We start from the raw sequence: 24,759 nt of genomic DNA, 5'->3' as shown, positions 1-24,759 counted from the left end.
CGCACGAGCGAGCGTCCTCAATTCTATGCGCTTGGGGCGGTCCCTGCTCGAGAGGTGCGGGGTCTGCCGTGGGTGCCGAGTGGCGCCAGGTGGGTGATGAACCCCCCGTGGGTTCGCAGGGGGCGGGGTCAGTCAACTAGCCTTGCGCCGTCGCTCGGCCGCCTCCGCACGCTGGGGCTGGTAGGTAGTTTGCGCCGGGTTCGCAGGGGGCGGGGTCGGTAACTTGGACTCGCGGGGGTGGGAGAGGGGTGGGTGGAGGGTTTGCTCCGTGCGCCTACGTCAGGGGCAGTCGCCAAGTGGTCCCACTTGGGGAGTGCGGTGGGAGATGTGGGTTGAGTCGAGGAGAGAGAGGAGGCTGAATGCGAAGGTGGGTTTGAGGACAGTTACGGAGAATCAGCTCGGATTGGAGTTGTGGGCTGAGTTGCAGATGGGTCGAGGGACGTGGATGGCCAGGGGACGGGGAATGGAGTCAGAGACTCCAAGAGCTCTCCCTGGGGTGGTTTCCGTACCTGGCTCCCAGAGCAAGGGGCTGGGTGGGTAAACCCCCTCCTCTAGAACCCTCGCGCACCGCCCCGGCGCTGACTGTTCCTCTCCACCTTGCAGGGACCGTAAGTGGCGACTATGGGCAGACTGGGCTACTGGACCTTGCTGGTGCTGCCGACCCTTCTGGTCTGGCGCGGTCCGGCGCAGAGCGCGGCGGCGGAGAAGGGTCCCCCGGCGCTGAACATCGCAGTGCTGCTGGGTCACAGCCACGACGTGACGGAGCGTGAACTGCGAAACCTGTGGGGCCCCGAGCAGGCAGCCGGGCTGCCCCTGGACGTGAACGTGGTGGCGCTGCTGATGAATCGCACGGATCCCAAGAGCCTCATCACGCACGTGTGTGACCTCATGTCAGGGGCGCGCATCCACGGCCTGGTGTTCGGGGACGACACCGACCAGGAGGCAGTGGCCCAGATGCTGGATTTTATCTCCTCACAGACTTTCATTCCCATCCTGGGCATCCACGGGGGCGCATCTATGATCATGGCTGACAAGGTAAGGCCGGGAGGCGATGGGCTGTCAGGACCCCAGCGCGTGCCAGGTGTATGGCGGCCACTGCAAATTTTCGGGAGCCCCTGGCGTCCGTCTTAATCTGAAAGGGGGTTGTGGCCACCGGCCCTGGGGAGAGCCAGGTCCTGCTTCTCCAACCTGGAATCGAATGGAAACGCTTTTTGCTTTGGTTATGAAAGTGGGGGTACTCGGAGGCACCTTGGGTGTGCCAGGAAGAACTCAGTAAATGCAGAAGTAAATGGGGTGGTGGAATGCTTAGAGATGGCTGGGTGGGGCACGGAGGTGAGCCTGGGGGCAACTTGAAACAATAAGGTTTATATTCCTCCAGTATCAGCTTTACCTGATTGTGTTGTGGCAAATGTCTATCTTTTCCCCTACTAAAAGCCACGGAAACTATTTTTAAAGGATCAAACGTGGGAATATTGTGGAATAAAATGCAAAGTTTTAGGTAAAGCAGAAAAAGGCAGAAAAATGTCATGTTTCCACAGACTCTCTACAATTAGAGGAAGTGGGGGGAAGTCTGAGGAGCCCTGGCTAATGGCACACAGGTCTGTGTTTCTCCAAGAGAGTGGCTGTGAGTGGAGAGAAGGGACTGCTGACCCAGAGCATGGTGGCGCTGGGTGTTCCTACTTGTTACCTGGGTGGGACTGCCCGGGGCTCCGAGGCCCTCAGATGGAGGGGTTGGCTCCCAAGGATGGGTTTTGATAAGGGTAGTTGGAGGGTGTCCCAGTGAAGGAAAGGTGTCCAGATCTCTTGGCTTAGAGTGGGAGGGGGATCTTTCTGTGGATCACCTGGGGGTGTTGGTGTGGAGAAGAGGGGTCTGGAGATTTGAGTGAGATGTTCTGAGGGCCTGGTTTGAGAACTGTGCTGAAGTGCAGGTGGAAAAGAAGCAAGGTGAAGAATGAGAAAGAAGGGGAGGGTTGGTGTTTGTGGGTGCCCTGTGCTTCTATCTAAGCCCTGGAAGAGAAGGAGGGGGATGTCAGGAAGGGAAGTGTGAATGTACTTGTGCGCTGTGGGTGCCCCCAGCCCCAAGACCTTTTTGGAGCGTGTTCCTTAGATAGCAGGAGACATCCTAATGGAACCAGCAGACGTTTATCATAGCACTTTGCCTCTGATGCTCTCAAAGCACTTTTACATTCATCAAATCAAATACTACTTCTGCCTCAGCAATTCCCACAAGCTCCTTTGGGAACCGTATTAATTCTTTCAGGTCTCCTGGGCTGCAGCACATTCTGTTGAAATACACAACTGATGCAGTATCTTATTAAACATTCCTTTTAAATGGTTGCAACCTAGCAGAATTCCTGTGTGGTTGAGTATTTTCCCAGCCACCTCTCAGTTTTGGGGGGGGTTCCTTTCTGGGATGAAAAAAGTAGGGAACAGCTGTGTCTTGCCACTGATATGTGGCCATTGTAGAACTGGCAAAGGTCTTAGAGTCTATTAGAGCATCCTGTAACTTTCAGGTGAAGAGATTGAGGCTCAGGGCAATTAAAGACTTAGCTAAGACCACACGATACGTGATGGAACTAGATCTCTGGTTTTCTGGTCCTCTGGTTTCTGACGAATGCACAAAGGAGGAGAAGAACAGCATTTCCCAGCAGGGTTTTGAAGTGTGATTTGGGCTTTAAATATCACCACTGATTCCTTCTCCCTCCTGAAGTTTTGACGGAGCAACATGCACTTAAACAGGAGCCATATTGAAAGTGAAATTTCTGTATCGACTAGGGCCCAGCACAATCAGTGGAGAAATAACAGTAAAAGCTGAATAGGAGAAGTGTTGCCAGGTGTGGGGTCCGGACTCTTATCTGACTTACCCATCTGACTATAGGCAAAGAAGCAGGAACAGAAATGGGCTTATAGTTAGCATCCCCTTCATATGCAGTGACCCGTCCATGTCCGGCTCTGACTTACTAGACCTCTAAGAGGGTATTAGGAAGGGAGTTTTGAGAAGTCTGGAGGATATGGGTGGAAGCATCTTCTCTTGTGGAATTAAACTGCCTTATGGGGATTGGACATGAGTGTGACCCCACTTAAAGAAGAGAAAGGACCTCAGGAAAGGGCGAGAGGAAAATGAGAAAGGATGTTTTCAGAGATGTAAAGATGGAAACTGATTTAAGAGGGGGTGGAGAGGAGAGGAATAAAATGGTGCCTTGGCTCAAAAATGGTGAAAGGAGTTGGATGGTCTTCATTACTGTTGGGGCTTTCCAAGTTGGTCTTGATGGCAGGAAATCAAAGAAGCCGTGGGATAAGATTAGGGTATATGTTGGGTCCCCTATGTGGGCTGTGCAAGTGATGTTAAGAGGAGTGGGGTTGAGGAGTGGGATTTCGGGAAACCTGATTGGTTAAAGGAAAGCGCTCGTCTGGGATGTGAACAGCCCTTCCTTCCATTAGTAACACGTTGAGTTGGCTTGTGTCTTTGCCGCCTGTTTCTGTGGAGTTGCAGTCTGGCTCTGAAGAAGCAGTCATGGACATCGCTTTGTTCGGTTGGGTGTGCCCTTGGTCTTGTGGCCACGGAATCCGAGTCTCCCCAAACCACTGAGACCTCTCTGTCCCCCCTTAAGATGACATCATTTGGTAAAGCCCAGCACATACCTGTGTTGTTTGCACTTCTAAATTGGTAACATGATCCAGTCTCGGTGAATAAGAATGGCAGTTAATTTGACTATCAATTAAATTGAGCCTCTCTCCCCAGTTCTTAACCTTTTCCCCAATCTTCTGTACCCTTGGTGGGGGGTGGGGGGAGGAAAGAACAGAGCTTTGTAATAATTGAAATGTGCAAAGTGGCAGATTTTTGTGGTTTAACTTAATTTACAATGGAGATATTAATTTTTTGCTTCTATCACTGGGTGGTCTTGAAATATAATTAATTTAGAGGTGAAAATAATGCTGAACGTTGATAGAGTTCTAACCTTATCTTGGTCTGGCCATTTTGTTCCCATGCACATGAAATCCACTCTGGCTTTAGTAATAGCCCTAGTAAATCAAGCATAGACACTGGACTTTTATGTCGCTGCTCAATGTCCTCACCTCCTCCCCTTCCCCCCTTATTCCTAACTGCTCCACGGGAGGGGAAAGGCAAGGCTTACAATTTAGCTACATCCATCCATGTCAGTTACTGCGTGGGTTTTGCTTTATATATTATTTCTATATATACTTTTTAATCTCCTCTACTGGAGTGTAAGTTCCTTGAGGACAGATTTTTTTTTTTTCTCAAAGTGTTTATGTGTATATGTATATTTGAAATAATGATATTCCTCCTCCACAGACAGTTTATAAAAATAATGTCTTTTCATTACAGAGCACTTAGAAAGTGTATTAAAGTTTAAAGAAGAAAATAAAAATCTCCCTTTAAATCTTATCGCCAGGGGTAACCACTGTGGACTCTTGGATCTATTTAGTTTTAAGCTCTATGTATTTAGTTATAAGGGCTTCCCTCATAGCTCAGTTGGTAAAGAATCTGCCTGCAGTGCAGGAGACCCGGGTTCCATTCCTGGGTTGGGAAGATCCCTCGGAGAAGGAAATGGCAACCCACTCCAGTATTCTTACCTGGAGAATCCCACGGACAGAAGAGCCTGGTGGGCTACAGTCCACGGAGTCACAAGAGTCGGACACGACTTAGAAACTAAACCATTACCACTATTTAGTTATAAGTTCAGGATTATATTGTGTGTGTGTATTGTTTTGTTTATTGTACTTTGCATCCTGTGGACTTTCTTAGAAGATCCAGGGTTTTTGTTTACCCTGGAAGAATCTCAGCCAACCTTCTCTTTCTCTTGTAGTTAGTCTCTCAATAATTTCTCTGTGTATCCTAAACATTGTTTTTAAGTTCTCTGTCTCTGTGTGCTGTGTTTGTACAGCGTTTCCTCAATTCTTTATTCTAGTTAACCAGCTCTTTTCATTTGTGTCTGGTCTATTTTTTTCCCTATCTGTGGAGTCTTAAATTTCAACACTGATTCATTTTATTTCTAAGATACACAGCGGTTTTCTGCTTTTGTTTTATTGAAACAATACCTTCTCATGCCATCCTGCTTTTGTTTTATTGAAACCTCTTCTCACTTTGTGGATGTAAATCTCTTCTGTTCCTCCGAGGATTTAAAAAACACTTCTTATGAAGTCCTTCTCTGGTTGCTCTAACATCTTTTCTTCTTCCCATGTGAATTCTTCCGTTTTGTCGAGTTTGATCATTGGATATCCTCATATGTTCTCGAATTTTTGTTTGTGAACTTATTGTCAAGGCAGTTTTATGGTCTGCCCTGTAGCTATAAGCTGGTGTATTTTTTAACCAGAGCTCTTGTCAACAGCTCAGCTCAGAGCTCTTTTCCTGCTCTGTACACTCTGCGGTGCAGGCTTGGGTCCTGGTCTCCTGTAGGCACTCTCATTCTGGCCCTGTTACACATGCAGGGACGCTCTTGTGGCTGTGACTCATGGTGGATGGTGCAGGCACTTTGTCCCCATTCACGGTTAGCTGCATGGTTTGGGTCCAGTCCTGCCCCTTGTCCCCTTGGTAGATCTTGGGACCTCTGCTCCCATGGCTCATATCAGACTTACTCCCCCATGCACTTTGATTTCTCCTGAAATTGTAGAGTCTCATCTTTTGATTCATTTATTTTTAGGGAGCGCCTTCTATTTCTGTGATTCCCTTATTTTCAAGCAGCATTTTATAAATTTTGAGATATCTAAAGTTTGATCTATAAATTCTGTGTCTTAGGAGCAGAAGAGGGAGGCAGCTGAATGTGTTCTTTCTGATTTTGACCCAGTTATATTTCACAACCTGCTTTTATTTCTTTCAGACTTGATTGTGTAGTCTTGGAATTTTTCCTTATCATTAAATCGACTTCTCAAACATGATTTTAAATGGTGCAGAATGTTCTGTGTATACCACAATGATTTAAACTTTTATTCTGTTTTTTCCCACCTTTAGTAAGGTTGGTTTCTGGCCCACATGCGTGTTCTTTTGGGCACCTTGCACTGATCTTTGCTTTTTGCCTTTGTTTCTGGGTACATATATGGCGACTGAGTGAATCAAGTCACTGGTTTGGATGCCAGCTTGCTGCAGTTTCTGGAAGAACTTACCATGCTGTGGGTCAGGGTTTTCCACCCAGTGTTTGTTCCCAAATGCTGACTGATTTCATGGGTGTGTGCCAAGTCTCCTCTTCTATCTAGTGGGCAGATAATCACTAGCCATCCTGAGGATTAACAGACGTTGGGGGCTTCCATATGAAAGGCCTCTGTAGCTCTGCTGAGGAACAGCTCACCTGTAGGAGGCTGCTGCACTCGTAACCCGGCAGCTCCGAGTTTGGGTGGGAGTGATGAGCCTGCCCATTAAACTCAGAAAGCTCCTGGAAAGGGCAGACATGCACATCAGAAGGTCGACGGAGCCCACTCAGATCCTGCTGTAGAGGCATCAGGTGGTTCCTGGGAGAGTGAGTGGGGAGGCCTATTTTTAGCCTTTTCCATGAGGCACGTCAGATGCAGTCATCACTCCTCCTCACAGAAGTCATGGAGAACCACCACCCTGAGAGGCACAGTGACCTTTCCGTGGGGCCCTGGGGGTCCCTGCTCATCACCTGGACCCTTGATAGATGTGGTCTGGCGGTGTTGGGGGAGTGTTCATCTTCTCTTTGGTAGCCTCACATGGAAAATGCTTATCTAGGTAGAGTGAGGAGAAGGCAATGGCACCCCACTCCAGTACTCTTGCCTGGCAAATCCCATGGACGGAGGAACCTGGTGGGCTGCAGTCCATGGGGTTGCTAAGAGTCGGACACGACTGAGCGACTTCACTTTCACTTTTCACTTTCATGCATTGGAGAAGGAAATGGCAACCCACTCCAGTGTTCTTGCCTGGAGAATCCCAGGGACGGGGGAGCCTGGTGGGCTGCTGTCTATGGGGTCGCACAGAGTTGGACACGACTGAAGTGACTTAACAGGTAGAGTGAAGGGGAGATGGAAAGATAATGACAGAGAGAAAGAGAGTGTGGAAAATCTCGGATTTGTAACAGGGGCTTGGTGGCTTCTGATAAGGCCATCATGAAAAGGAATGGTTATAAGGTTACTAACTACTATGGTTTGTTCTACGCTGCCCCTTAATTATTTAAATTTGAATTACTTGCCAACGTTTTAAAGTTAGGCGGTATCACATTTATTATTTTTTTTTAAACCCAAATTTCATGCTTCTTTGGGAAAATCAGAAGGCCTGGTAACACTAGCCTTGCTTCTCCCCATAGTGACAGGTGGCTGGAGATGAATAATGCCCCTCTCCCCCTTAAATTGGAAAAGGAAATGGCAACCTACTCCAGTATTCTTGCCTGGAGAATCCCCATGGACAGAGGAGCCTGGCAGGCTACAGTCCATGGGGTTGCAAAGAGTTGGACATGACTGAAGCAACTGAGCACCCCCTTAAATGGGCCTGAAGCTTGTCTTGCCTTCAGACTCCATTTTGCCCACTTCACTCACTCATGTTACAGAGCTGGTCCTGAAGGCACTGGGGTTGGTGACCCCTGATATGATAAAGGAAGAAGCTGGCCTTTGTTAAGAGGGTCGCTTTCCTTCTCTCCCAGACTGCTCCTTGAGAGGTGGAACACTGGAGGTGTGCACGCAGCCACGTTGCTACGTTCACAGCTGCCACCCCTAATCCACTGTGGCATTTTATCCTTTTTGACCACAAGCCCTAAAGTCTTCTAACATGGTCCTCCAGGAAGCCACTACCAAGTTAGTTAGCTTCAGTTCGCTAACTACCAAGTTAGTGAACTTGAGTCAGAAGACCCCAGAATACCCTAGACAAACAGTCTGAGCACCTACATTCCATTTCCAAATAGCAGTGTGACTTTGAGACAGTCTCTTCAGCTTTCTCTACCTCAGTTTCTCCTTCTGTAAAATGAAAGTTTAGGGAGATAATATCTTTTAAAACCTCTTTCCAGCTCTGAAAATTTTATTGCCTTCGAGAAAAGGCTGTGAAGAAACATAACAAAATGTGAGCTGTGATTATCTTTGAGTGGTTTGTTCATGGGTGTTTTCTTTTTTTAAAAAATATCATTACAGCAAGGCTAATAAGTTGAACCTTGAATTGGATTGTCTGTGTTTAAATTCAGGTTCTGGGTGATCATGGGGAAGTTGCTTCATGTCTCTGAGCCTTAGTGTCTTCATCTTTAGGATGAGAACAGTAATAGTACCTGCTTCCTAGAGTTGTGAGATTTAAATGAGATAATAGATATAAAGTATGTAGCTTAGTGCTTGGCTCTTAATATATACTTCTTATAGGAATGTTACTGTTACTGTGTCTATATTTTGTGGTTTTTATTTTTCTCCAAAGTACATGTGTGTGCTTAGTCGCTCAGTCGTGTCTGACTCTTTGCAACCCCATGGACTGCAGCCCGCCAGGCTCCTCTGTCCTTGGGGGTTCTCCAGGCAAGAATACTGGACTGGGTTGCTAGGCCCTCCTCCAGGGGATCTTCCCAACCCAGGGATTGAACCCATTGCAGGCAGATTCTTTACCGATTAAACCACCAGGGAAGCCCGTAGTACATGTGCTTTTTAATAACCAGAAGGGTTATTATATTAAAATTATAATAATATTATAACAACCTGAAGGATAATGTGATATGAGGCTATTCCCTGGGATAAACTGGAAATGAGTCTCATAGAACTCTTAGATGGGAGAGTCCAACATGAAGCGACTCATAATTTCTGAACTGGGACAACCAGAAGCTTTCTTTGAGTTTTTAGGTTGCTATGAGCTTTATCTTAGCAAACTGAAGATTAAATGTGGCCAGTGTGAAAGTGACTGTTAGAGGTGACCTTTATGGTAAATAACTCCACCAATTGGAATACATGTTTGCACTGGGCTTAGGGCTTTGGGTCTAGACATATATGTGTGTGTGTTAGTCACTCAGTCATGTTCAACTCTTTGCAACCCCATGGACTGTAGCCCACCAGGCTCCTCTGTCCATGGAATTCTCCAGGCAAGAATACTGCAGTGGGTAGCCATTCCTTCCTCCAGGGGATGGTCCCGACCCAGGGATTGAACCTGGGTCTTCTGCATTGTGCAGGCGGATTCTTTATTATCTGAGCCACCAGGGAAGCCCGTGGACATATATAGTTTCTCATTTTCTTTCTGCCAAGGATTAAGTGTCTCTGAGACAGCCTGAGGCCACCTGGCAGCCCCAAAGATATTTGACTGAAGAATCCTTGTGATCTTATTCTTTTCCTCTTATTTTATTATTCTTTTAAGTTAATGATTGTAAATCCAGTTGGTTTAGGGAAGGGGCTTAGATTCAAGAGGGAATATAGATTTTGATGTTAATAATCTGGTTCCTTTAATTGAAATGATTTAAGATGTTAGATGATGGAAGTAAAATTCAAAATGGTCTTTCCAGATTGAAATGATGAACCCATACTACAGACTGCACTGAAGGGTTTAAGGATATACATTCTTGCAGGAAGAGGGAGATGTGACTTTCCAATTCACTTGAAATTGATTTTTGTAAGAGTCATGAACCAGTGGACTGCCTCCTGATCTGGCTCATGGATGCATTAGTATTTTATTTTACCAGCATAGTATTTTTAAATGCTTGAATTTTAATGTCTTTGGACAAGGCATTCATTTTTAGGTTCCCTACAGCCCTCCTCGCTCCCTGTTACCTCACATGTAATCAGATTCACACATTTATGTTAACTGCATGATCTCTGCAAGCATTTGAAATTGTGATCCTCAATCACAGGATTTTTGTTTATTTCCTCATTTGTTTTGCATTGACCAAGATACTCAGTGGGTCCCAAGAAGTGATAGGGTTCTTAAAAAAGTAAAGCCCACATCTCTAGAAATATAATGTTTAAATCAAGAGAGGTGATATTTCTATTATACCTTTTCTGTTGTTAGGAGTCCCTTCCACTCCAAGTCGCAGAATATTTGACCAGCATGGGCTTAAACCATTAGGACATTTGGTTTTATTGTTGAACAAGGTGCCCTAGGTCTGCTTTAGTATCCCGTAGCCCGTCGAGGGCTCAGGTCCTTTCCATTCCTCTGTCTTGCCTTCCTCAGATGCTGGTTCACCTTGGTCACAGTATGGCTGCTCTGTTTCAGCTGTCACATCTTCACCTGCCAGCGTTCATAAAAGGAAGAAAAGGGAGAGACGTGAGACTTCATTCTTGGCCCTCCCTCTATCCTTTAAATAGAGCAGACTTCCTGTTACATTTCATTGGCCAAAACTGAGTCGTATACCATCTCTTGAACGTTGCTGATTGAAATTAATAATCAAAATTTTTCTCCAAGAGTGGATAATTGCCACTGGAGCAAAATTTTCTTCATAGGAGCAGTGGCTAGTTGGTCCACCCGATGCTGTCTCCAGCAAGACTAATGCATCTGGAGACTTGACTTAGTTGTGGGGGGTAATATTTGAAGATGAATGTTGAAAAACTTCAGTATGTCCAGAGGAAGAGCCTCCAGGATTATGTAGTATCTAAATAATGTATGATGAGAGTCTCAGAATAAATATTTAGGAAAATTCAGCCTGGAGAAGATAAATCTCAGAGATGATAAGAGATATGTTCAAATACCCCATGGGCTCTTACAGGGTAGAAAGTTAAGTCTTAATTTTGTTGTTGTTGTTCTGGGGACAGAACTGAGACCAGAGGGTGAAATTATAAGGTTGTTATGAAGAATAAGCTTTGGCAATTAGGTCTCTAATAGAAGACTGTGATATTTCATAGAATAATGTGTCTGTTGGACCTGACTGAGCCCAGAGTGACTACCATCTGTCAGGGACACAACAGAGAGTCAGACTCACACTGGCAAGCTTGGACTGGGTCACCTCCGGGGTCCTTTCTAACTCCAAGACTCTGTACCTCTCAAGTTCTTGAATTTCTAAAAATCCCCACATCCTGATACTTTAGGCCCTTGGGTTTGGCTGAAAACCAACATCCTCACTTTCTGTAAGTGGGTGAGTAATTCAGTATAAATTTGCCTGGCATGGGGGAGGAATTTATGAACCCTGCATCATCACCCTAAATCCCCAGAGGACTTTACATCATTCTGAAGGGTAGGTAATATTTGAAAAGCATAAAACCTATGTATATATCAACTCACACACACACACACATAAATATGAACATAAGTAGGTCAGCTGGCATCATATTTACTAGTGGAAATGTTTTTGGCTGAGAAGTGCATCTACAGAAGACGACATTTAGAGTAATTGCCAATGATCTCAAAAAGAGAAGTTTTTTTGCAGTTCAATTAATCATCAGTACTTATTAAAGTATATTCCTGTTTGTGCGCATATTACTTTGGTAATACTTTTGTATATCCTGAAGAGACAGCCAGGCCCCTTTCTGATGTTTCAGCTAGGAGATTACCCTTTTCTGTCTGTTGTACTCCCCTGTGTTTTGGACATTTGTTTATGGCAGAAACTGCTCTGCGTACTATTCCATTGTTTATCTCTCTCTCTGTTTCCCCTCATACCTCCCAAGGAGCAAACACAGCCCGATTGCTTCCAAATGCTTTGCCTTTCCATTCAAATTTTACGACTTTGCATATGATGGAAACGGGTATGGTTTTTTTTGTAATTATTCATTTATTAGAAATAGGTATGCAGGAGCAGAGTAAAAAAAAAAAAATCCAGAAAATACAGTGCAGCAGAGAAAGAATGTTTGCTTAATTAATGCACGATGCCTGGTTCTCTCCGTGGAGGTGACCCTGTTACCTATTCAAAGAGAAAAAATGTTAATTGGGATGGTAGTTTGTTTCCCTTTGTGATTTTTGCTGAAGTTGGTATGTTACAAGGATCTTTTTCCTGTTTTAAAATCTCACGGACTTGAAAGAGGTTAATCGTTTTCCATTGGTCCCCAACTGTGTCTGTTTTTTTCCCAAGCAAAATAAAAGCTCACGCTCGAATACAAGCTGAAAATCACTGGCACCTCAAAGCTAGGCCTACCTACTCATCCAAGGGATTTAAGATCCTTCGGGGTGATCGGGGAGAGGAGGAGTCAGGATCACTTTACAGGCTAATGAGAGCTATGGGCCCTTCCCCAGAGGAATATTCAGGAGCCTACATCTGATACCATGTCAATTTCAGGGGCACACAGACCCTCTGAAACCCATTCATAGCCTCCTTGGAATTGATTTATTCTTACTGGTTTATGAATATGTTCATTCTTCACTGAGCCTGTAAAACCTGGGCCCAAATGTTCTATAGATATATCTGTGATCAAATTATTTGCTTCCTTGCTATATAGCACAGAGAGCTCAGCTCAGTGCTCTGTGATGACCTAGAGGGGTGGGATGATGGAGTGAGAGGGGGGTCCAAAAGGTGGGGGATACATATCACTGATTCACTTTGTTGCACAGCAGAAATGAATACAACATTGTAAAGCTACTATCTCCAATAAAAAGAATGCAGGTGTGTGCATGCACGCGTGCACACACACACACACGCAGAAAAAAAGTTATTTGCTTCCATGTAACTCAGAATCTAGTTGGAGGAGACGTGCAGTTAACGCCCTGAGTGATGCATCAATGATTTGGGGGCTATGAGACTAAAGAAAGGAGCACCTCTTTCAGAGGTCTGAGGGTGGGGGATAAAAGCCAGGGAGGATGCCCTAGGGTCAAAGTCAAGAACTCTGGATCCGGGAACAGGCCACCACCCACGTGCCTGCCTGTAGGTCATCATCCAGCACAGTGGCCAGAGGAGTAGCCTCAGCATGGAGGGGGCCACATCACCCCCCGCCCCAACCTGTCCCTCGAGGCTGTCAGGCTCCAGGGACGCCTTGACAGCTCCTGGATTTTCCTCTGAATGGCAGTTCTCGAAATCAAAACACTGAATTTTTTGCCGATTTCTAGTCTGTTGTCACAATGGCGGGATGTCTCCTGCTTTATCTTGTCTCTTCCATGTTAGGAAATTCTTACCAGAAGGAGTGAATGCCATTCGAGATCCCTATTGTCTTGTATGTCTATAGTCCTCGGACTGAAAAAAAAAAAAAAAACGAACACAAAACCCCTTATTTTCTAAGTGAATTGTTGTAAAGCTAAGATATTTGTGGGGCTGAGGAAGTGTCGTGTTGACTGACGAGTGGACAGAGCCACTATGGGAAGGCACTGGGAGCTGTAGAGAAGGATGTGCGCGCAGAGGCTCTAGCGCCAGCTGAGGGGCGTGGCTTCCGCCTACGGAATTCTGAAGATGGCAGGCCCGGGTGAAGACCCGAGCTTTATGGTCAGATTGCCCTTTAGTTAATTACTGTTGGTTTTCACCTTGGTTAATTGGTATTCATTTTTTCCTTCCCCTTGTTTACTCTTCTTTTTTTTTTTTTTAAATTGAAGCATAACTGAAATAACATTATGTTAGTTTCAGGTAAACGATGCAACGATTTGATATTTGTATATATTGCAAAATGAACACCGCAATAAGTCCAGTTAACATTCATCACCATGCATGCTTACAACCTATTTTTCTTGCAAGGCTGTTCCCCAAGGTGTTTTTTTTTTTTTTTTAAATTAGATAATTGCTTTACAATATTATGTTGATTTCTGCCATTCATCAACATGGATCAGCCACAGGTATACATATGTCCCCTCCCTCCTGAGCTCCCCTCCCATCTCCCACCCCATCCCACCCCTCCAGGCTGTCGCAGAGCACTGGGTTAAGCTCCCTGTGTCACGCAGCAAAGTTCCACTTGCTATCTATCTTATGTACAATAATGTATTGTTTCCATACTATTCTTTTCTCCATTTGTCCCACCCTCTCCTCCCCCCGCTGTGCCCACCGAGGTGTTTTTTTATTTGAAGTGTTGTGTTTAATAGCAACAAATATGAAGAAATTGAAATTATCAAGTAAATTTTGATATCCATAGACTGGAAAATGTAGCAGATAAAAATGCTTATAAATAAGTTGTATTGATAATTACATATGAATTACATGATACAATATACAGTAAATTAAAAGCTATATATGAAGTTACATAATCAATATGTATATTTTATATATGTGTTTATATATAAGATATAGACAAAAAGACTAGAAGGATATATATCCAACCATTAATAGTAGCTGTTTGCAGATGAGATCAAAGGTGGTTTTTATTTTCTTTATACATCTCTGAATCTCACAAATCCTCTAAAGCTGTGCATTTATTAGATTATTTTTATGTTAACTGTGGCTGTTCTTTAACAGTCCTTTACTGCTAATTGGCTTCCAGAAAGATTGGACCACTGGATATTTCTAATAGCTATGATAAAGTACCTCTGTAGTCTAACTATGGCCAGCACTTGCAACAAAAATTTTTCTAATTGACTTGGTGAAAATGTTATCTCATTGTTTTAGTTTGCATCTCTTTTATGGCATCTGCTGTGGAATATATTTAATTTAGTCACACCACACTTTTATATTCCCTGGGTGCTGTGCATCTTAACCTCTTTGATATTTCTCATTGTGTAAATGGAAAACCTCAGAAAATGATGGATCCCAGTATAAAGTACAGTGAAATAATTTGAATTTCTAAAAGAATAATAAATATTTTGAAGCCTGGCAGGGAGTTCTATGATTGTTCATTCTTAGTCACCCGGCATTGCTCAGCCAGTGTGTCTGTATCAGTGTTGTTTCAAGAATTGCTTTAACATGTAAAATTTCCCAGTGGAAAATCATCTTGTGGGACTTGACTATTAAGATTTGCCAGGAGGTGTGGGACAGAACCATGTCCTAGTTGGCTGGAGGTTGGCTCCTGCCACAGGCTTTGTGGTGAACGGTGGGGATGCAAAGGTTTGTTCTTTTCTTCAGAAAAGTGAAGGCAGGATAAGGATGTGACGGTCACTGCCCTGCCACCTGAAAGGGATATTGCCTGGATGGCAGGGACTGACCTCTGTTTCTGTGGCAGGAGTAGGTGCAGTAAAATGAATTGTAAGTGAAAGTAAGAGGGATTTAGGCTGATATTAAGAGGTGTAGGGGGAGCTTCAAAATATTTAACCACTAATAAAGCATGATCATTGTTATAAATGGTTTACGACCTTCCAAAATTCATATGTTGAAACCCAACCCCCATGTACCAGGGGGTAAAGCCTTTGGGAGGTGATTAGGTCATAAGGGTGGAACCCTTATAAAAAGAGACCTTGAAGAGTTGATGCTTGCAAAGTATGGAGAAGACTCTTGAAAGTCTCTTGGACAGCAAGGAGATCAAAGTCAGTCTTAAAGGACTACTCATTGGAAGGACTGAAGCTGAAGCCGAAGTTCCAATACTTTGGCCACCTGATGTGAATGGCTGACTCATTGGAAAAGACCCTGATGCTGGGAAAGATTGAGGGCAGGAGGAGAAGAGGGCGGCAGAGGATGAGATGGTTGGATGGCATCACTGATTCAGTGGACATGAACGTGGGCAAACTCCGGGAGATGGTGAGGGACAGGGAAGCCTGGCTGGTGCTGCAGTCCACCAGGTTGGGAAGAGTCGGACATGACTTGGCAGCTGAAGTGCAACAACAAAAGAGACTCCAGAGAGTTCCCTCGCCCCTTTCTGCCATGTGAGGACACAGTGAGAAGAGCTACTTTTTTGAACCAAGAAGCAGGTCCTCACTAGACTGTGAATCTCCTGGTGCCCTGATCTTGGACCTCCAGCCTTCAGAACTGTGAGAAAGAAATATCTGTTGTATATAAACCACTCAGTCTCTGGTTCCTTGTTATACAGCAATCCGAAGGGACTAGGACAGTCAGTGATGAGTCAGAGCACAGACCCTCTTTGTAAGATCCTGGAGCTCCCATTGTGTTGGGCACTAGTCCTTTCGTGACTGATTATGAGAAGGTGGAGGGGGGAGGTTACTGAGGTAGGGACTGAATGGCAGAGGGACTTGAAGGCCCTGAAGGTGTGGCAATTGAAACCCAGGCATTTCAGTGTCTTAATAATCAGCTCGGTTGTACCCGTTTGTATCAGCTGGCTATCACACTACAGTATTAGTGAGATCTCTCATGTCTTTCATGCCAAGGTGTGTGCAGTGGTTTTCCAGGGCAGGAAAGCAGATGGTTGTCTCCTCTGTCCTATGTCAGCCATGCCCTGAAATGGGGCTGAAAACCTTCTGGAGTTCCCTTTTCTAAAATATGGAATAGAAATGTGCTTTCTTCTTCCTCTGAGCCCAGCGCTTTCCCCTTCTCTCCTGTGAGTTAATTCTCCACCTGCATGCCACATGCATGCCCCCTCCCATGATACGAGGCAGACAAGAGTTGAAGCCAGCTTTGCTTTCACTGCCCACCTTCCACCCCCTGGCTCCTTGTCTTCCAGGGCAAGACCTTCCCATGCAACTCCTGTTTCATTGGCATTGAATGAAAGGGTCTGTTTCAGTCTCTAGTTTTGGGGGTGTGATGTGGTCACCGGCAGAAGCACAAAAATAATGTCGTAACCTGCTTGGAATACTCCAAGCCTAAATGAGCTTCGTTCAAGACCCAGCTTTCCAAAGGATGTGCCTCAGTGGGATCATATGCTTGATTTGCATGTAGAGTCTATGCTTTTCCTCCCTCCTATAGAGTGGGAAATTCTCCTTCCCCATCCTGGTGCCTGCTGCTGCTGCTGCTAAGTCGCCTCAGTCGTGTCCGACTCTGTGTGACCCCATAGACGGCAGCCCACCAGGTTTTCAAATCCTAATGGTTTCCAGGGAAGAGAGGCATGTCTCTGGCTTCACCTGAGAATAGGAGGAGCCTGGTATATCTTGGAGTTTATTGTTTGAGAGTGTCACAGGCTCAACTGTGTCCCCCTAAAAACTATGTTGAAGCCCTAGCCCTGGGGCACTCAGAATGTGACTGTGTTTGGAGATGGGGTGTTTACAGAGGTTACTAAGGTACAGTGAGGTCATACTTTAGGTTAAAATGGGTCCCAATACAATGTGACTTGTGTCGTTATAAACAGAGGAGATGAGGACACAGTCATGCACGGAAGGAAGACTGTGCGTAGATACAGGGAGAAGATGGCCATCGGCAAGGCAAGGAGCGAGGCCTCAGGAGCCAACCCTGCTGATACCTTGCTCTCAGACTTGTAGCCTCCACAACCAAGAGGCTAAATTTCTCTTAAATCACCTAGTCTATTGTTAAGCCTCCACAACCAAGAGGCTAAATTTCTCTTAAATCACTTAGTCTATTGTTAAGCACTTTGGTATGGTGGCCCTAGCAAACCAATATGGAGAGGTGGGGTTGTGCTTCAAACTTAAATCCAAGCTTTCTTAATGCTCTAATTCTCCTCCCCAACTGGGAGGGAGTTAAGATGCTCCAGCTCAGAACCCAGACCCCCATCTTCCTGAAGACTGACTTTGTTCTTCTCATGGTAATAAGGTTTCTGTTTTGGCTGATGGGCTCCTGCATTGAGGAGTTGAGTCCTCGTCTTGGAATCCTTCCTAGAACACTTCTAGGACTTCAGTGCCTCCTAAATAGTTTTACTCCAATAGCCTTAGGGAGTGTGGTAGACAGAATAATCGTCCTCCACAGATGTTCTAATGCCCGGAATCCATGATACGTTGCCTTTTAGAGCAAAAGGGACGCTGTAAGTATGATTAAGTTAAGGATCTTCGAGTGGGGATACTAACACGCTTCATTCATGCAACAGCATGATGAGGTAGGCTGCATTATCATCCCCAGTTTACAGATGAAGAAACAGGCTCATAGAGCCTTAAGGCATGTGTCTGAATTCACACAGGTGGCAAGTGGTAGGGCCAGGATTTGAACCTCGTTCTAGTTTGGCTCTTGGACAGGGCTTCCCAGCTTCAGCACCTTTGTTGTGGGGGTGGGGACAGTGTTCTGTGCACCATATAACATCTAGCGGCATCCCTGGCCTCTCCCCTGGTTCTAGTAGTGGAATCCTGAAGCCCTAGCTGTGACGAGCCAAAATGTCTCCAGATCTGCTAGACGTTGCCTGGATGAGAACCCTGGCTCTGGGTTTTGAGGTTTGCTCATGGCCCAGCACCATCTATACTGTGCTGTTCTGTTCTTAGTCGCTCAGTTCTATTCTTAGTCACTCAGTTGTGTCCGACTCTTTTGCAACCCCATGGACTGTAGCCCGCCAGGCTCCTCAGTCCATGGGATTCTCCAGGCAAGGATACTGGAGCGGGTTGCCATTTCCTCCTTCAGGGGATCTTCCCAACCCAGGGATTGAACCCTCATCTCTTGCATCTCCTGTATTGGCAGGCAGATTCTTTACCACTGAGCCACCCGGGAAGCCCCACCATACTGTAGGTGCTTAATAAGTGACATCTTCGTTACACTTTGAGCCTCGCATTTCACAAAACCTTCGAAGCTCTCAGTAGGCAAGTGTCAGTTGATGTTCCTGCCTCTTTGTCTCAGCAGCATCCAGTGGAATCTGTTCTCCTGTTTGGGGGTTGGTGTCAAGCCCGGGCAGAACTCTGTGTGCGAGGATGTTAATCCTTTCCATCGGCTTCCCTGGCAGCTGAGGAGTGCTGTGGCAGATTGAGTAAGGGCACCGAGCAGATTGCAAAAGGCACAGACACTTGTGCACATAGGCGCTTAATATCCTTTCCAGAGGGGTGATTCATGTAGCTCGCACATGGCCTTGTGGGGAGTTGTCTGAACGATTAACGTGCTTCCACCAAAGTCTTTGAAAACAGAGTTTCCCCGTCACTCTTGGACCTTGATGGGGAAAAAAAGAGTCAAGAAATTCGGGATACTTGGGTAAGAGGAAAGAGCAAGAGTAAATTAATGATAAGCTCTCTGTTAATTTGAGCATTTCTCCAAAAAACAGCGAGATCAAGTTATATCTCGTAAATGAATCTATTAACTTTTATGGTTGATTTGGGTTAGGGCAATTGGTTGGAAGAATTCATTAAAGCTGCCAAAATCTATGGTTCAGCTGCATGTAGGGATGTTTCTGTTCCCCAAGCATACCTACCTCTGCCTCTAAGCAGTGGTATCAAAACTACAAGTTGTCAGTCGCAACATGAGATCAGTTCATCCACTTTGTAGCACGTTATTGATGCTTTATTCCCTTTTATGTCTGAATAATATTGCATTGTGGATAAACACACTTTGCTTACCCCGTCATCCTCTGATGGACATTTGTGTTGTCTCCAGCTTTTGACTATTGGGAACAGTGATGCTATGAACATTTGTGCACATTTTTTTTTGTTGTTGTTGAGCACCTGTTTTCAATTCTTTTGGGTGTATGCCCCACCAGAATTCTGGGTCATATGGTAATGCCACATTTAACTGATTGACGATTGACTTTTCTTCCCCCACAGTGCTTTTCTTTACATCTTTAAAAGAAAATACATTTTAAAAGGAAATGCTATATCACTACCAAAAATAGAAACTGGTTTCCCTTGCCATAAATAGATGGCAACAGTAAACTAACATGCAAAATCACACACACACACAAACTTAAAAGGAAAATTATTAAAATAAGGAAACACAACACAGAGCTATTAAATATAACTGGGTGCTATTTTCTACTAAGGCTTAGCATATCACACTCTCTTTTAAAGGGACATTAAAAAGTGTCAAAAAGGTGTTGAAGATCTATTAGCACCAAATGGAGACTTTCTCATCAACTAATTAGAAGAACCGAAAGCAAATCAGCGCTTTATCGCACATGCTTGATTGCTGTTTGGTGCCTTGCTCGTGTAAGACAGAACCATCTCTGGCTCCACGTTGAGTCCTCTGGATCTGCCCATTCTTTAACCGCCTGATTCTGGGTGACTGCCTTCCTCTCTGTGTCACTGGGTCCCTGTCACCTTTCATTTGGACTCTGACTCCAGTCTTCCTGCCCACATGTTCACCATCAGCCACTGCTCACACCACCAAAGGGGAGCTTTGAGCATATTAATCTCCACTCTTGAAGCTTTGGTGATATCCCCAGGGCAAAATTCCTTATTTCTACTATTGCCTTTTAAGTTTCTTCTTCTTCTTTATCCAGGGTAAAGTGTAAACTCTTATCCAGGCACCCAAGAGTCCCTGCAGTCTGCTCTCTGTCTCCTCCCACTCTTTCTGTCTCCCATACTGTAGTGGACTCAAGACTCCTGCCCTTCCGTCTACATGCCCCATCGTTCTGACCCTGTCACGGCGTGCCTCACCTGTGTTGATCATCACCTTGGTTGGCGTACCTCTCAGAGTTCTTTTGAAGATCAAATAAGACATATGGAGACCCTGAAAACTTTAAAGAGAAATACAGGTGCAAAGAGAGCCCTGCCTTGTCTGATGCCCTTGAAGTTTCCATGTCAAAGTACCTTTTCGCCTCTTAGGTTAGAAGCAGTTGCCTTCCACTGCTTCTTGCGCTCTCAGTATCTTTCTTGCCACACGACAGACCGACTGGTCTCCCACGTGAATGAATTTGTTTCTCTTCTTTATCCTTGCTGTCACCCTTCTCATCTTCCCTCCCGCCCCAGCCCCTGCAGCCCTCCCCAGTGCCTGGTGGATGTAGTTTGAAACAGCAAATCCCTGTCTTAACCTGCCCAAGAGGCTGTCTTGCCATCGTAGACCGGGAATGGAAAAGCTGTCGCTGCACTGGTTCCATCAAATATATTTTCTTTCCTTGTTTCTCTTCCCCTATTAGTTGCATCTTTGAATGTTCTTCCTCTAATGGGAAGTGACAGTTTAATTGTTTGGGTTTCTTAAATTTATTTTCTGCTACACAGCTGACCACACGTGATAAGGCAGGCAGCCCTGCTTCATGCCATAATCCCCTCCCTCTTACTCTTCGCATGAGACGATTCAGCTGGAGCCATGAAGCAGCTAATTCTGTGAGTGACAAGAGTGTTGAAGATCACTGTTGGGGACCGGCGCTTCCCTGGGGAGGAAGGAGACAGGTGTGTGTAGGAACCGGAAAGCTGACAGTTCTCCTGGCCTCAAGGTTACACCATTCTTTCATTGTCCAGGGTCCCTTCCGCCACTTACAATGGATTTCTGCATGATTATTCACTGTTTTTTGAAAACTTTTGAGCCTTTGGAAATGTGATACCTTAGACATCCAACATCATAATTGTTGATGGTATCGAAGTCACCTTATTGAACAAAATAGTTGACTGAGACCACAGAAAGGAGGTACTTAACTTAAGCCATTAAGTAGATGTGGAAGATGGGGTTCACAGTGATACAAGGACTTGCTAAAGGCACCTTATTTCCTGACTCCCTGTCCATGGATCTCCTGGCCCATCAAATGGTGCTGTAGAAAGGACCTGCGAGGACATCCTTTTTCTGTGATGTGTGTGCGTGTGTGTGTGTGCGCGCACGCACTCAGTTATGTCTCTTTGAGACCCCATGGACTGTAGCCCACCAGGCTTCTCTGTCCATAGGATTTCCCAGGCAAGAATTCTGGAGTTGGTCGCCATTTCCTACTCCAGGGGATATTCCTGAACCAGGGATTGAATTGGAGTCTCTTGCATCTACCAGCATTGGTAGGCTGATTCTTTACCAACTGCACCACCTGCTAAGTCGCTTCAGTCGTGTCCAACTTTGTGTGACCCCAGAGATGGCAGCCCACGAGGCCCCTCCCGTTCCTGGGATTCTCCAGGCAAGAACACTGGAGTGGGTTGCCATTTCCTTCTCCAACTGTACCACCTGGAAAGCCATTTTCTCTATGGGGGATCCTCAATGCAGACTTCATAGCCTTCAGATGAAATGTAAAACTACTGGTCATTCAAACCCTCTTACCCTGATTTCTGACCTCTGGCCACCTTTCTAACCTCCAGCCTCCATTCTCTCCCCTCTCTTTTCAATTTCTTCTAGTTCTGCCTTCCCCAAAGAGAATTCCAAGGAATATTAGTCCCAAGAGGTTTTCCCTCCAGAGAAGAGTTTAAGCCAAAGTAAGTTTAGAAGATGTTCAGAATTAGGAAACCCTGAACACCAGGAAACCCTCGAATATTTACAACACGTTGTCCCATTTGAGGCTTTGAGAAGTCCTGCCCTGCAGACCTCTTTTAAAGTGTATTTAGTTTCCTAAATGGCTTCTATTGTGAAGCTCCCCTTTTGTTTTTTGTACAACGCTTGTCCTTGTTGGCTTGATTAAACATAACAAAAAGTACTGCTCCGGTGTTTCTGCACACCTAGCTGCTTGCCTGTGCTTCTGCTCTGCCTCTCTCTGCAACCCTTCGGGACTCATCTCAGAAGTCATCGCTCTGGGAGAACTTGCATCACTGCCCTCCCAGGAGTTAGATGCCTTTCCTGTGGCTTTTGCAGCTCCTGCATTCTGAAGCCGAGGATATGTTTTGTTGAGGATGGGAACCATTCTTTCTCACCGACCTCTATCTGTGTGTGTGTTCAGCCATTCCACAAGTACGTCTGGTGCCTCCCGTGTCCAGGCATACTTTAGAAGGCCCCAGGGACCTTCAATGACTGGAACAAGCCCCTGCCTGCAGGGGGCTTACATTCAAGGGATGGGAACAAAATATGAACTTGTGACAAATATGCAATGTTAGATTGTGGCAAGAGCTAGGATAAAAGCAGGATTAAGAGACGGCGAGTGTTGGGAGAGGCCCTTCACCATAGGGTTTTCAGAAAAGCTGAATCAGCTAGGATGGGTTTGCTTATGCTGCATAAACAATAACCCCTGTATCTTAATGGCCTGTAACAATGGGGGTTTATTTCTCATTCATGCAGCATGCCTGTCCAAGGGTCAGCTGGGAACTCCATTCCACATCCCTCCACTTGGAGAGCCAGATGGGCAGGCTCTGTGCCACGTGGAGTTTGACTGGCTGTAATGGGTAGGGGAGAAGGGGTGTGAGGAGTCAGGTACTGCCTCTTAGAGCCTTTAGCACACATTTGGTTGGCTACAGCTGACTCAAGAGCAGAGGCAGATGCTCCCCTGCCTTGTGCCTGCAGAGCGGGGAACTGGAGTGACTGATAGCATGAGTGAATACACGGAATCTCTGATAGGAGGACGCGTGAGCAGACACTTTAATGAGAGAGGAAAGGAGCCACGTGGACGCAGGGGAAGGTACTTCCGGTGGATGAGACAGCACATACAAAGACCCTTCAGCACTCAATGCAGGGTTTTGCATTGAGTAGGTTATGAGGCTGTGTTTGTTGAATGAATTCTTGAATTTCAGGCCGCTGTGCATTCGTGAGACCTTTCTATTCCAGTTGCCCAAGTGGCAGACTTAGGTGAGTGCACATTTATAAGGACCAGAACATATCTAACTAGCCCAAATAAGGGTTGTTTGATATTGGAGTCTCTCAGTTAAAGGACTTAGAATCAGTTTACTGAACTTATCTCTGGCTATATGATTTATTTTGACCTGCCCTTTGATTGAGGGTTTTTCCATCAAGGATCTTATGTTGCAGACACAAAACAAGTAGTCACTCTAACCATGTAATGTTTATATAATTCATATAAAGAATAAAACCAGTGTTTACTCATGTGTGTGCCTGATGGCTTTATCATACTTGAAATGATTGTTTTCACTGTCCTGACTCCCTGGTGCACTCCAAGAAGTCTGGGGCGTCTGTCTCCTTTACTGAGTACCCCCAGCACCTGGAATAGTTCCTGGGAAGTGATGGATGACTGGTACATCCAATACTTGTGGACTGGTTGGCCAAGGAAAGGGAAGGCTATGCATCTTTTAGAGTTCTGCGAAGAGAGTTCTGACTTCAGTGCCATTGCCTGTCAAGAAGATGAAATGGATTTAACCAGAGGAAGAGTGAGTTTATCTGGTAAAGGCAGTGGGGAACTGAACTCCCAGTCAAGAAGGATGATAAGGTAGAGAACAGTTTGCTTGAGACCACAGGGAAATGAATTAGATCAGAGCAAGCACAGGTGGGGAGGAAGAACAGGCTTGATGGATGAGTAGAATTTCAACTGTGGAGCTGGGGGAAAGATTGCCACATGGGATCCATGGCGTTTCACCATAATTTTGTCCATATTAAATGCTAACTTTGGCAAAAATAAGCAATCTGCCTGGGCTTATCCAGCCAGAGAGAACAGCATGAATAAAGATGTAGGCGGCCAAGTACATGGTGTGTATGAGGAACCATATGTAGATGGTGTGGTTGGAGCATGAGGTGTTTGCATTTAACCCTAACTCTTCTTGACTTTGATGCTAATTTGGGGCAAATAGAAATGGGACCAGCCATGTCCTTGGGTCTGCCAGGTGTTTTGATTTTCCAGTAACAGCTTGCTCAGTCCTGAGGTCCTCCCTGCTCAAACCACCATTGTCCCAGCTCCCCTGGTGTCCACTGCCAGGAGACGATGTCTGAGATGGGCTGGCTCTGGCTCACTGCAGCTCCTCGGGATGAGTGACGAGTTCAGCATCTCTGTTGGCATGATGCTAAGTCAGCAGAAGTTTCCAAGTGTGCAGGCTCAGCATTTATCTTCTCTTACTGTTGGTTTGAATGAACATCTTACCTGCAGCTGCCTTGAGAAAAACTGCAGTGTTCAGTGAGAAGGATCAGGGGTCAGTAGAGGTTGGACGGTCTTGATGACTCTTGAGTGGGATTTTTGTTTGTTTGTTTTTTAACAGGCTGGTATTTCCACCTGAAGAACCTTTAGTGCCTTGAACTCAGAGGCTTTGGGGGGAGCCTGTATGTTAATGTTCCTTGACAAGCTGAAGTTACTGGACAAACGCAAGACGGTAATGGCTGTGATAGTAATTATGATAAAGGAAGGAGGAAACTTTCAGTTGGCTCACCTGATTTCATTTTAAGGAAGCAAAAATGGAGGCTGATGATGTTGGCCAAACATCAATATCTTGCAAAAAATGCCCTGTTTTGTTATAAAGAAGAGATGCTCCAGGAAAATAGCTCTGCAGTTTTT

The 24,759-nt window shown here is 45.3% G+C and overlaps 1 protein-coding gene across 1 annotated transcript in view; it reads left to right on the top strand.

Moving 5' to 3' along the window:
* The first annotated feature begins 280 nt into the window (after positions 1–280).
* GRIN2A (glutamate ionotropic receptor NMDA type subunit 2A) overlaps positions 281–24,759 on the top strand; it is a 437,090-nt gene continuing 412,611 nt past the window's right edge. The window contains exons 1-2 of the mRNA XM_055561516.1: positions 281–367; positions 604–1,035. Of these exons, the coding sequence (XP_055417491.1) occupies positions 622–1,035 (414 nt within the window). The 5' untranslated portion in view covers positions 281–367; positions 604–621. The remainder of the gene's footprint in view (positions 368–603; positions 1,036–24,759) is intronic.

This window comes from Bubalus kerabau, chromosome 23, assembly GCF_029407905.1.
Source record: "Bubalus kerabau isolate K-KA32 ecotype Philippines breed swamp buffalo chromosome 23, PCC_UOA_SB_1v2, whole genome shotgun sequence".
Classification (NCBI taxonomy): Eukaryota; Metazoa; Chordata; class Mammalia; order Artiodactyla; family Bovidae; genus Bubalus; species Bubalus kerabau.
Note: the sequence above shows the minus strand (reverse complement) of the source record. Positions and strands in the feature narration are given on the sequence as shown.